Source organism: Solea solea, chromosome 20, assembly GCF_958295425.1.
Source record: "Solea solea chromosome 20, fSolSol10.1, whole genome shotgun sequence".
NCBI classification, from domain to species: domain Eukaryota; kingdom Metazoa; phylum Chordata; class Actinopteri; order Pleuronectiformes; family Soleidae; genus Solea; species Solea solea.
In genome coordinates, this window is record NC_081153.1 from 15,917,153 (window position 1) to 15,929,621 (window position 12,469).

At 44.2% G+C, this 12,469-nt stretch overlaps 1 protein-coding gene across 4 annotated transcripts in view; it reads right to left on the minus strand.

Annotated features, from left to right (window-relative positions):
• The window catches only part of jarid2b (jumonji and AT-rich interaction domain containing 2b), a 93,090-nt gene that overhangs the window by 22,475 nt on the left and 58,146 nt on the right, over positions 1 to 12,469 (minus strand). Inside the window, exons 4-5 of one of the 4 annotated variants that reach the window (XM_058618360.1) lie at positions 6,287 to 6,368; positions 6,145 to 6,202 (exon numbers count right to left, since the gene is read on the minus strand). In XM_058618360.1, the coding sequence (XP_058474343.1) occupies positions 6,145 to 6,202; positions 6,287 to 6,368 (140 nt within the window). Of the gene's footprint in view, positions 1 to 6,123; positions 6,369 to 12,469 lie in introns of all 4 variants that reach the window. The other 3 variants (XM_058618358.1, XM_058618357.1, XM_058618356.1) reach the window with 3 other exon arrangements.

Genomic DNA, 12,469 nt, shown 5'->3' on the forward strand with positions numbered 1-12,469 from the left:
ATATATATATAGATAGATATCTATCCGGCTGTACCATGTACCCTAAGATGTGCAAACACAGAGCACAGACACCTCGTTTATCTTGGCGACAGAGCAAACAGTCCTCACTTTGACCAAACAAACACACCAAAGGCAGCGCACACACTGGCCCAATCAGCTCCTAATGACTCGTATCATTAGCTTAATAGCTGTAATTTACTGCCCCAAACAGGGGTCAGCGGGCAAATGGCAAACAGACCTAGAGGGCACCCTGGGGCAGATATGGAGGGAGACGTGAGCGTATGATTTGGGGCGCAAGGGAAGTGGATGTGGACTTTTGGGAATAAACGCATTTAATACAAGGTCCTTAGATGTAGAGTAAAACATGTGTTCCTATAGAATAACAACTGAGAAGAGGAAAAGAGAGACAGACCGAAGCGCAACGGTGGAAGAACAGACACAAACAGATGATGTGATGACAGCACAACAGTGTCCTGTGATATACAGCGGCTCAAGATTACTGAAATCACACTGTCTACACTCCACGATGGAGAGAGCGAGAGACAAACACACAGGACAGGCCTGTTAGGACAGATTGTGTGGTCCAGTGACCACTTGTATTCAGACCACACGAGTGGCAGCAACCCTTGTGGGGCCAATAAGAAGATATTCACAGATTCCACCACCCAAAAAAAACGACAGTTTGCATACACACATACATCTGGACAAAACAGGACTCAATCCTCCACAAAGATCTCCCAACAAGGCTTGATCCCAGTCCCCCAATTACACCGGCTTTTCATCCACCTCACTCCGACTGCCGCCAAATCATAATTAGGTCTGAAAGAGTCTATTAAGATTGTCATTTTAACGAGGCTTTGAGTTGGGAGGGGCATAATTACAAGCCCTCCATTCTCTGGCTACCCTTCTTTTGTCCCCCTTAACTGGAAGTGAAACAATGAGGAGAATTTAAATACTCAATCAGGAGCGTTTAGCCGTCACTGGGACATGTGGACGTGCTAACTTGGAACAAAAAATGCTGCGTGTGTGCGCGCACGGGGGGGAAGTGTGAGTGCTGTTTTCACAGGAGGTCAGGCCAACGTTGGTTTTCTGGCTCGCAGGAAAAGGACCAGTTATCTCTGACGGCTGAGCCGCTGCTGCTGCTGCTGCTGCTGCGCCAAAACTCTTTATCAGTCTCTTAGTGGAGAACAAGAGAGAGCGAGAGAGAGAGAGACTGGGAGAGGATAAGGGATTACATCTCCAATTGACATTCCTGGATGTCACTAAAACCATTAACCCCCACAAATGGTGCGTCTGCTCCTGGAGAAGAATACAGATTCAATTGCCGCTGCGCTGCCCATTTCTCGTCGACGATGTCACACTTTCGCAACAAACAGTTTCCACGCTTTAATCAAACCGCAGTCATACATGAGAGAGAGAGGGAGGGAGGGGGGGAGATAGAGAGAGCCTGAGGAGAATCTACGTGTCACAGCAGCAGCTGGACTCAAAACAAGAATAGCCGAGCAAGGTTTTGAGCCAAGAATAATGTCATCAAACAAAACAATGGAGCCGTAAAGACGGACATCCCGGTCTTAACTCCTTTTAATTCTAATTCTGAACTCGTCACGTGCTGAGAGAATATTGGGAGGTCTTTGGTTCACTAGGTCAGAGCTCTGGAGTTATGTAAGCTGCCCTCGCTGAACCTGAGCGACAGGTCGACGGAGGGAGAGACAAAGAGGCAGAGAGCGAGACCACGCTGGGTTTGGCAGGCCTGGCATAGGACCCCGAGGGCAAACAGGTAAATAGGTAAACATGGCAGGGTACACTGGTGCTCTGACATGTAGACACATGCACACAAAAATCACAGGAAAAAAACAACAAATCACACTCCTGGAAATGGTCTACTATAATAGACGACTTCCAGGAGTTTGTGTGCAGACAGTTATTAATCTACTCCCTAATCTATCCTTATCTTGTCTGTGTCAGTGTGTACACACTCTATATTTGCATGTGTGTGTGTGTGTGTGGACAAACTGGTTTTTACAAATGCATAAATCAAATTGCAGAAGGCAAATATTAACAATATTCAATGTTTAATTCCTTTTTAAGACAAATACAAAAATAAAAAAATAAAGATTGTTCCATCAACTTAATTTAGACATTTCTCAGTTTAGGACGAAATCCCTGAACGACGTGAAGAGCGTGAAGCGCTGCACCACGCGACTCTACATCCATCTGAGTCTGTTACACTGACTGCTTTATTCTGCTTCGCTCAGTGCTGCCATCCTCCTGTCAGCAGCAACACTGCACCCTCTAGGTTACCAGAGGCAGACAGGGCTAGAGGCCCAGAGGCAGACTGTCTGGCTACAGCCCAAATGGCTTTCTCCATGGATATAAACAGCCCAACTACAGTCTTGGACCACACATAAACACCATTCTGAACACACAGGCAATGATGTGTATGTGTGTGTATGTGTGTGTGTGTGTGTGTGTGTGGAGGAAAGAGATGTGCAGTGAAACAAATAAAGACTATAGAGCCCAGACAGTGTGGGTGGTGGGCATATATGTTGGTGCGATTCGTCCAACACTGTCAGAAATCTTGTTTTTCGCTCCACTTTCCGGTTACTCCCACGTTGCATCAGAATAGTCGGGCACCCCTGCTCCTCTCTGGAGGAATTAAAAATAACTTTTCCTCAGATATACCGAGCAACAATACCGCCGCCGTCAGCCGGCCAATTAATTTTCACGTAGGAAAAAAAAAACAAAAAAAACAGACGAATAAAATGCCATCAATTACAAGCTTAAGCGAACACAGGAGCACGATGCAAAAATGATGAAAAAGTTACTTCAGTTCATTCCACTAAGACACAAGAGACGTCTCCTCTTTCCTTCTTTCTTTCTTTCTGTCTGTCTTTCTTTCTTTCTTTCTTTCTTTCTTTCTTTCTTTCTTTCTTTCTGTCTGTCTTTCTTTCTTTGCTCACCTTGTTGCTCGGCATCCTTCATGTTTTAAGTACTTTTATGTGGCTGTCAGAATGATTGATAAAAGCAGGCTTTGGGTTGGATGCGTAATGTTTACCAGATAAGATAAGCAAATACTGCAGTGGGTGTGTGTCGAGTGTGTGTGTGTGTGTGTTTACACACGGTGAACGTTTGACCTCGAACGAAACCCATAAGTCTACTGATTAGGTTTCAGGTTGGAGATGTTGCTAAATCTAATTGAAAAGACAGAACCGGGGAAAAAAATGAAGTATATAATCCCGTCACGCAGCAGCTAAAAATCTGCCAGAAGTTTTTCGGGGAGCAGACATGAAGCAGCAGTGATGTGTGCAGCGGTCAGATCACCACAAACAAGTGTCCAAATCTTTTGAAGGGATTGGAGGTTTCAGATGATATCAAAGGCCTTTGAAATCCCTTTGAAAAGATTAACCCGGGTAACGCAGACATCCTCACAGGCGGCATCGCGTCAAATCACCTGGATGCTGAGTGTGCGCACGCACGCACGCATGCATGCACGCATATTAACGCGCACGCACACACATAAAGTCATTGACACACAACCTCAAGGGCTCTTCTGACATTCTCCTGTGTCCCTGTCTCCGTAAAGGTCCCGGGCATACGGGTCATGTGAGAGGCCAAGGGGAAAAACACAGCAGTCCACACAGGAAAATGTCATCCTCACAGCATGGGTAGTACACACACACACACACACACACATACACAGAGAGAGAGAGAGCTAAAGTGGGTCTATAAATACAGCAGTAAAGCAAGGAGCAGCAGAGTGGAAAAAGCCCAGTGGAAAACTGTCCAATCGTTAGTTTAGCAGCCTAGCTCTGCAGTTATCAATGATAGAGTAGCTATCTGATCAGCGACGCATCTGACAACACGCCAAGGAAGAAATAAGCCTCGCGAAGAAGCGCCGCATCCAAATTGAATTATAGTATATAATATTTATATTCAGACGGCGAGCAGGGGAAACCGAGTCAGGACCAGCCACCTGCACCTCATTAGTCTGACACTCCACGGGGGGGCGAGGTCATGTCAGCATCCTGAGTTCAGAATAATCTCAACTTCAAAGAATGGGGTTATATTATATCATTAACCTACGTAACATCCTGGGCCTATTTATGCAAATCAACGACGGCTTGAGTTACGCGTTTGGTTCTTCCAAACGACTTCATTTCAGAACATGTTTCAGGAAAAAGGTGGAGAGGATAATACGGAGATAGTTGGGAGACAAGTCACAGCCAAGGTTGTCTGAGAAAAACTGCCCACACTTTTTTATTATTCAGGCCTTCGGTACGAAACCCGCTCTCCTTTTATGTTTCACAATAAAGAGGACGATTTATGACAAGACAAACTGAAGACTCAAGCACTCAAGGGTCAGTGGCGCTCACAGCCCCCTAACCCTTGTACAGAGTACACAACTCATTATTTCCCACATCAGAAGTGAGGATATCACTATGTAACATAACTCAGAAAGTTTGATTCACGCCGCAATCTTCTTCAAGCACTTCTTCCACGCCTGAGGATACGTAACGTGTCATCTGAGCTTTATGTATGAGTTTTAATCAGAGGTGGAAAGTGTACTGAAATATTCTACTCAAGTTTTTTGAGTACAAGTAAAAATACTGGGCTAAAAATGTACTTTAAAAGTTAAAGTAAAAAAAGTAGCTTGTTTAAAATTTACATTTTACATTTTTTTTTGTGAGACACAAATCTCACAATCAGTCAAAATGGGTCAAAGGTCACAAAATTAGCACCAAATTCACCTGTGGCACCAAATTCACCCAGTGAGTGGATCTTTTATATTTTGAAAAATGACTTTTAAAAAGTACAAGTACACAAAAAAAATATGAGTCAATGTAATTTGTTACTTTCCACCTCTGGTTTTAATGTAAGGGTTCAAACGCATTTGGTCTAGAAACTTTCAGAGAAAATCCCATAAGCAGAGTTGGACTGTAGCCTTCACTGTTTGCTGGCCAGCATTGATCCTGAGTAACATGAGTACTTCATTAACTTCAGAGGAAAAGGGAGAAGTTTTTTTTGAAGTTACTGTGAGTGTCACTCTGCGGTGTGTCGTGTGTGTGTGTGTGTTTTTGCCCAAGGCCAGTTAACAAAAGGAGTGTGACAGTGTCACTTTACCTGAAGAGTTTTCCCTGTTACAACACAGTGTGAATCACACACACACACAACTCCTTATTGCTCTGCTATGACTTGTACAGTTCATTTGACATCCAAGGTGCTACATAGTGTCGCTGAACAGGTGTAGTATTTGTAGTGTAGGGTGTGTGTGTGTGTGTGTGTGTGTGAGTGAGTACTCGTGGTAGAGGGTGATAGGCAGGGTGTTAAAGAGACAGATAGTTGTTGAAAGGTAGGAGGGGGAGATGTGTAAGCTGATGAAACACACGATAATCTTAGCCTTGGGCAAGTCGACAGTTATTTGTATAACATGTGTGTGGCTTTTGTTTGTGTGTGTGTGTGTGTGTGCGTGCGGTACAAGTCGGTGGCGGGTGATTGAAACGCAGACTTGACAAGAGTTTTTATACAAACTCTTGAATTGCTAATGAGCGTGTGTGAATTAACAAAGCAGAGCAGAGCAGAGTGCTCTCACACAGCTCGAATTCCCCTCTAGGCTTGAATAGACGGAGAAAATGAATCTCGCGGCGACGTCAGCACCGAGGCTGCACTTATGAATGATGAGTCATGTGCAGAAAACAGCGAAACAACAGAGAAATGTACATTTAAAAACCATCTCATATCAGAACAGTTTAGATCTGCCGTCGTCACGGCTCGGCTGTACTCGGGTTTTTGCATCGTTTTCCATTACAATATAGTACAACTGCAACGTTGGTACACCAGACCCCTCTGTTAAATATTGAGATTTTAGACATTGCTTTGCTTTTTTTAACTGATCTACAGTGCGCCGGTTTGATTCCTGTGTCGCACTCATGACTCTTCCTGTGACGACACTCTGGCCAATCAGGTCACATTTTAGTATCGGCTCAGCTCGCTTGGAACCTCGCCAGAAGAGCAGGTACTTTCACTAATGGAAAAGCGAAAGAAAAACCGAGTAGCGTCGAGCCGAGTCGCGCTGGAACGGTGCAGTAGAAAAAGTGCAATAAAAAAGTGTGCATGTGATAATACCTCCATCTTCTCCACTCTTACCTCTGAGGCAGAGGAAGGTGAGGAAGTCCTCCGTCTTAGGCTTGCGCTTGGACAGGTCCTGAATTGAAGAGAACAGGGATGAGGACGCGAGCAGTGACAGGGACGCGGAGGGCACCGTAGCGACGGCGGTGTTCAGGCTGACCGGCTCGGCCACTTTGACGGGCGTCGTGCTGGGCGAGTTGGGCTGCGACTGGGCGAACTTCCTCTGGGCCTGGAGCCGCGGTCTGCAAAGGAAGGGAGAGAGGAGAGTGTGAACAACGTGAGATTTGGCATTTCATGACAGCTTGAGATAATGGAGGGCGCCGTGCACTTCGTAATGACTTGCACAATAAATCACATTCATTTCAACAATCAAATAATAATACCCATTCATATGAAATATGACGGGTTTGTGTACGAGGAATGTGTTACTGATATCGTTTACAAATTGACCACAAAAGAAACGCTCATTAAAATCCCATTCATATACACACATGTAATCATTCGCATGTGACGGTCACTTGAATGTGCAGGCACTCACACACATTCAGAAGGTGCGTGCATGTTCATTTAACGCCTATTTCGACATGGGTAACTCATACCCTACCTACATTTGCACGGTCACACACACTCGCACGTACAGTGGCTGGTGCGTTATTTGTGTCGAGCTCCAGTGGAGAGATAATTAAGCCGTCTTTAGGCCAAAGCGAGAGCCCGACAGTGGCAGCTGATAATAACCAAATATACAGGAGCCATCTGCCAAACACAACGACACAGTCTGGGAGCAACTTAAGATGTTTCCCCCTCTTTCTCTTTTCTGTCTCACTTCATCTTCCTCTCATTTACTCCTGTGTCTATTCTCACATCGACCACTTTACCCCCCCCCCACACCTCTCTCCCTCAGTCCACTGCTCGTGATATTGTGCCTGCTCTTCATTGCCGTCCACAAAGCCTTTAAGACGTGTCTCTCATTTTTCTCCCTGCTCGTCTCTTTATTTCACGCCGCGTGTCAGTGCAGGCGAGGCGAGGCTGAGAGAACGCCGTGGACATGCCACTCACACCACCTTCTTTGTACACAACACACACACACACACACACACACAACTGCAAGTTGCCTCAATTGATCAGTGCTGCTGCTTGCATGTGTGTGTGTGTGTGCACGCGCGTGAGTAACGCTCTAAATGTTGAGGAGAAGCGATTGAAGCAATGTGATATCCTGGTATTATTTGTCAATTTGCTATGGACAGGCGTGAAGTAAGGGAAGATAGGATCATGTCTGGAGAACACCCGCAATGGATTTGGCGCAGCCGCCGAGAGGTGCCGAGTTCCGATTACACTTCAATCAGAAAACAGTGCAGTGTCAAAACGTGTCAATTTCCTGTCCCGACACGGGTGTAAGCTCAATATGTGAGATATTGGGAGATGATTGTGTGCGCGCGCTGTGTGTTGTGTGTGCGTCTGCACAAAAAAAAAAGGTGTGAACACTGAAAAACTGCCGCTTGCACACACTCTGTTTGTTTACAGTCGACGCTCTAAATAAAATCACATGACCGTTACCGTCGTTGGCATTTATAAGCTCCAATTAAACAACACACACACAAAAATGTAATCAGCTTTGATTTTTTTGCAAACAAATACAAAAACGTCCAAACACTCAACCGTATTCTCATGGAGTTTCTCTGTCAGACGGCAAAGACGTGTTACGTTGAGTTTAATCACAGATTTTTACTGAATATAACGTATTTAAAGATGAAGATGAGTTTGTACAGGAGGTAGTGTTTTCCCCTTTGTGTTACATAACAAAGAACAAAAGGAGCGAGGCAAATTAAGACTGTGTAAGAACATCCCATTACTGAAATAGGGGGGAAATATGGTGAAAGCCGAGTTGCCCACCAGTTTAGATGAATAATCTCGTGTTTCTGAATCAAAGGAGACGGAATGAGAGTGGATACAAAAGAGAGGGGCGGAGACGGGGCGCACGGGGGGGAAAAAAAGATCAAAAATGTAAGAAATGCAGGATATGAATCAATGAAAATCAAAACACGTTTGAGAGGAGTGTGATCAACAGCTACAGAGATGTGCAGGAGAAGTGTGAGAGGTAGAAACTGTCATGTTGTTCACTTCACACAGCTGCGTTACGTCTGCTCGGCTCGTCGCGAGCACACTTGTGCTCTTGCTTACATAAATTTATATATATATTTTTTTTTTTTTAAATCACACCATAGTATAAACTCCACTAGGGATGGATGATGCAGGGAAAAGTGACGGAGAGGAATATGGAGCGAGTGAAATGCAAGGGATAGAGTGGGGAGCGGAGGGTGACGTGCCAGAAGGGAAGTTGAAAGCGGGGAGGTTTGCGTGACTGGAAGACTGGGAGAGACAGTGTGTGAGGAGATAAGAACGAGAGAGGGGAAGGAAATGGTGGGAGAAATAAAGACAGAGCGTATACACGGAGACAATGAAATCCACAGTGAGGTAATTAACCCCAAATATTTCACACATCCTTTTAAGCAATTTGACACGGCGCCTTTTTATGCTTTCTCCGTTACGTATCGACTCTGTCGGGGAAAAAGGAACAATCTAAATCGGAGCACAACTGGTTTTATGAGGTGCTGTGAAAAGTTACACTGATGTGTTCACTCGGCCACAGTATTAGCTTTTCACGTGGCTCACACTGCTGTGATGTGTGCGGGGCTGCCCCTTTAAAAGTGGCCGTTTCGTTCATGACTGCTCAGTCATCGGAGACTCCTGCAGGCAAAGCGTCTCTCTCATTATCCAGCAAACGTCTCTTTCATGTTCAAGTGACTCATTCCTTTATTTTCACCCTCTTCCCTTCCGTGTCCCTAATTTGTCAGCAGACAGAACATCATTGAGTGTCACCGCGAGTTTACCAGAGTGAGGACAAGGACGCTTAAAGAGACCTTTAAAGGGACAGTTTATTTGTCACACACACAACCCTCTGCAACACAGCGTCTCCTCCCTGCACCCTCGTAAAAAAGAGTCGGTGTAGAGCAAACGGCCTGAGGTGACATTATCGCGGCCAGAGGTGTGAACATCTGTATGTACGGCATGCAGCTGCATTCAAATGTGCAGCCACCTAACCTGGTCCTGTCATGCCATAAATTCAATTATCTGCGATTTAGTATCAGTGAGGAGGAAGGGATGCAGACTCGACGGTGCAATGAAGACTTTCTAAACAGCAGCAGCACCAGGGGGGGGGGGGAGGGAGAGTGGGCTCGTCATAAAAGCCTCTATGGTAAGCCAAACCCCTGGATAGCTTTATTGCTTCAGTCTGAGATGAATAGTATCCAATTTAACTGCTTAAAGAGAGAGAGACAGGCGGACAGAGGGGGTAACTGACTCACACACACACACACACACACACACAGAAAAGGCAGAAATAACCACAAGCAACTGTGTAACAAATGAAGATGGAGGAAGATGAGCTAATAAAGCGTGCTTACTACATCCTGTCTAGACAGTCACCAAAGAGCCTGGGGTTTTCCTGGGACAATCCTGTGTTATCTCTTACCTATTTAATAACATGGGATATGTTCTGGTGGAGTCTTTACCAAAACTCTAACAAACACTGATAAGAGTGGTGCAGTGCACAGTGACCGGACTATATACGCTGTATACACGCAGCAGCATGGTTAACCCTCTTATGACCATCAAGATGATCAGGCCGCCTGGATTTATTTGGATTTTATGGCTGTAGAATTGTCAAAAAAAATGTCCCTTTTTTCACCCCCAAGAGTCACAAGATGTAATACAAATTATATATCTATAGATCTATAAGGAGAGGAAGTAAATACAGCAACAACAGCGGCCCCACAAACCTTCAACAGCTTGTAACAGGCAGAACTACTGTTGTTCTCCATCATCAAGAGCCAGATTAGTGCACCAAACAAGATTATGTTAGTCAAAAATATGAAGTTATAGGTCCTATTACCTATAGGACCTATATAAGAGCCATATAAGTGCACAAAACAAGATTATGTTAGTCAAAAATATGAAGCTATAGGTCCTATTACCAAAGGTCAGGACGACTGAACCATATCTCTTTAACTGCAGGAGATGAGGAGACAAAAAGGAACGCACTAGGAAATGGTGAGAGGGATAATTAAACACACACACACACACAGAGAGGAACATCAAGAGTCTCAAAGACCAGGTAAATATTGAGAAATCAGCAAGGGAGTAATTTGCAATGACAAGACTGGGTTTTTTTGTAAGTGCTTCCACTGAACTGGGGGTAACATGAGCTTCTGTTATAGCTCTGCGTCTGCCCAGAAGAGGCCTGTGTGTGTGTGTAAGCCAGGGTACACTATGTTCCCAAGTGTGTCAGGCTATAGAATACTCATTGGTCTGGAGCCAGAGACGAAAAGTGAGGCTTATGCAAGTTAAAATTAGAGTGATTGCCCTGATTGAAGGAGAACGAGAGGAGAGCTGCAGAGACCCAGGGAGAGAAAAGACAGGGGGAACTGAGATTCAACAGAAATAAAAGCACAGAGATTATGACAGGATGTCCCCATTCATCCCTTTCTAATCCACCTTTCATCCATCCCTTCCTCCCTCCATCGCTTTACTGCCACCACCACCACCCCCCCAAGCCATTTACCCTTCAAAGAGCTACTCTAATGTCTAATATTACGCATGCCGGTGTAGCTGCCGGAGCATTGATTATCTCTGAGAGAGACAGAGGGAGAAACTCTGACAATCCCGTCAGTGTGTGGTCCCGGGAAAAGGAAGACGAATAGGTCAAGAGTAAAGGAAGTGGATAAAGGGCGTTTGTGATTTTCCCCCCTCGCTGAAAAGTTAAGTTATTAAAAGAACTCAGACACTGACAACCTAACAGCACAGCGTCTACGTCAAAACTTTGATATTTTTTATCAAGATATATCTATTTTATATCAATATCAATCCATAACACACCAGCAGGGTGCTGGAAACTAGATGACTCAGCACGGCTGTGTATTCACGCGTGAACCATTGACTGCAGCTGATTTATGAAAAACGCTTATCAATTCAGTTGTGCATAAAATACTTAATAATTATAGGCTATAATGGGGAGAGAATACTTAAAATGCCAATTAGGGCCGGGCTGATTGTTCAAAACAGGGGCCTCCCGTTCTTGTTTTGATTTATTGAATAAGCTGCCGCTGCGGCAGATCAGCTTCTTTCAGTTCTTTATGTTTATTAAATATTGTGACGCCCAGGTCGTTCACAGCGGAGCCTTGGCTGTGATTTGTGCCCTGTGTGCTTCGGTTTCAGACATTTGCTGCACCCGTTTAAATGTGATATGTCCACTCAGTTCTGGTGAGTGGGACGCGAGCCAGTCGCTCCTGGTGTTGATTTGTGCTGATGTGTCAACCTCCAACTCAACAGCTCTCGGCACTCACAGCAATGTGCAGTTCTAAAAAATTTGACTTAGTGAGAAAAATAACTGTATCTTCGTCGCATTCATCATTATAAATGTCAGCATAAAGTAGAGAGATGATTTAACCCTTTAACACCGAGCACTTTGCATTACCGTAAATAAGTGACGGTGTGTGCCATGGTTTCTGAAAGCTGAGAAGTTGCACGTCAAAGCCAACATGTGGTTATTATGGTAATTTCACTCGCGCTATTGCATCAAGTTAGGAGAATCAGCATCTTTGTCACTAGAGTTTGTGGTTTCGGTTTTTGGACATTGGGGCAAAAACTCAAAGGTTATTTAAAATATGTCGTATATTGTTCAAATATCAGATTTAACACACAAAATCTGGTGTTCATGTACACCCGCAGAAGTTTTTTTTAAATAAAACTTTTTGTTTTCCTTCATTTTAAATCGTCACCGCATGTTAAAATACTGCACTAAGTTGTCAAGAACTCCCAGATATTGAAAGTTATTCTGGAAAAATCAGCAAAAGCACTTAGTTACAGGACATTTTCTGGCCCTTTTATGGTTAAAATAAGCAAAATGTTATGTTACACATTTATATAACTTATTGTAAGTTGCTTTGGATAAAAGCGTCTGCTAAATGACATGTAATGTAATGTAAAGAAAATGGCCTATTGTCTGCATTTGACATATACACAACATGCCATCACAGACTGAAAGCTCTTTCCTCAAGATATAACAAATAGACATCCACAAAGTATATTTGAGTATGTGCTGCATATTAGTATAATTTAAATACATCTCAAAAACCATAAACCACTCCAACAACTCTTCAAGCAATCGGACACGTTCTAAATCTGTCTACTGGTTCTCAGTCGTCTGCAGACAATGAGGCACGAGTGGATCAGGCGGAGCCTCGAGCATGTCCACACTGTGTCCAGCGTTTGAGCGATGTTTGGCGTG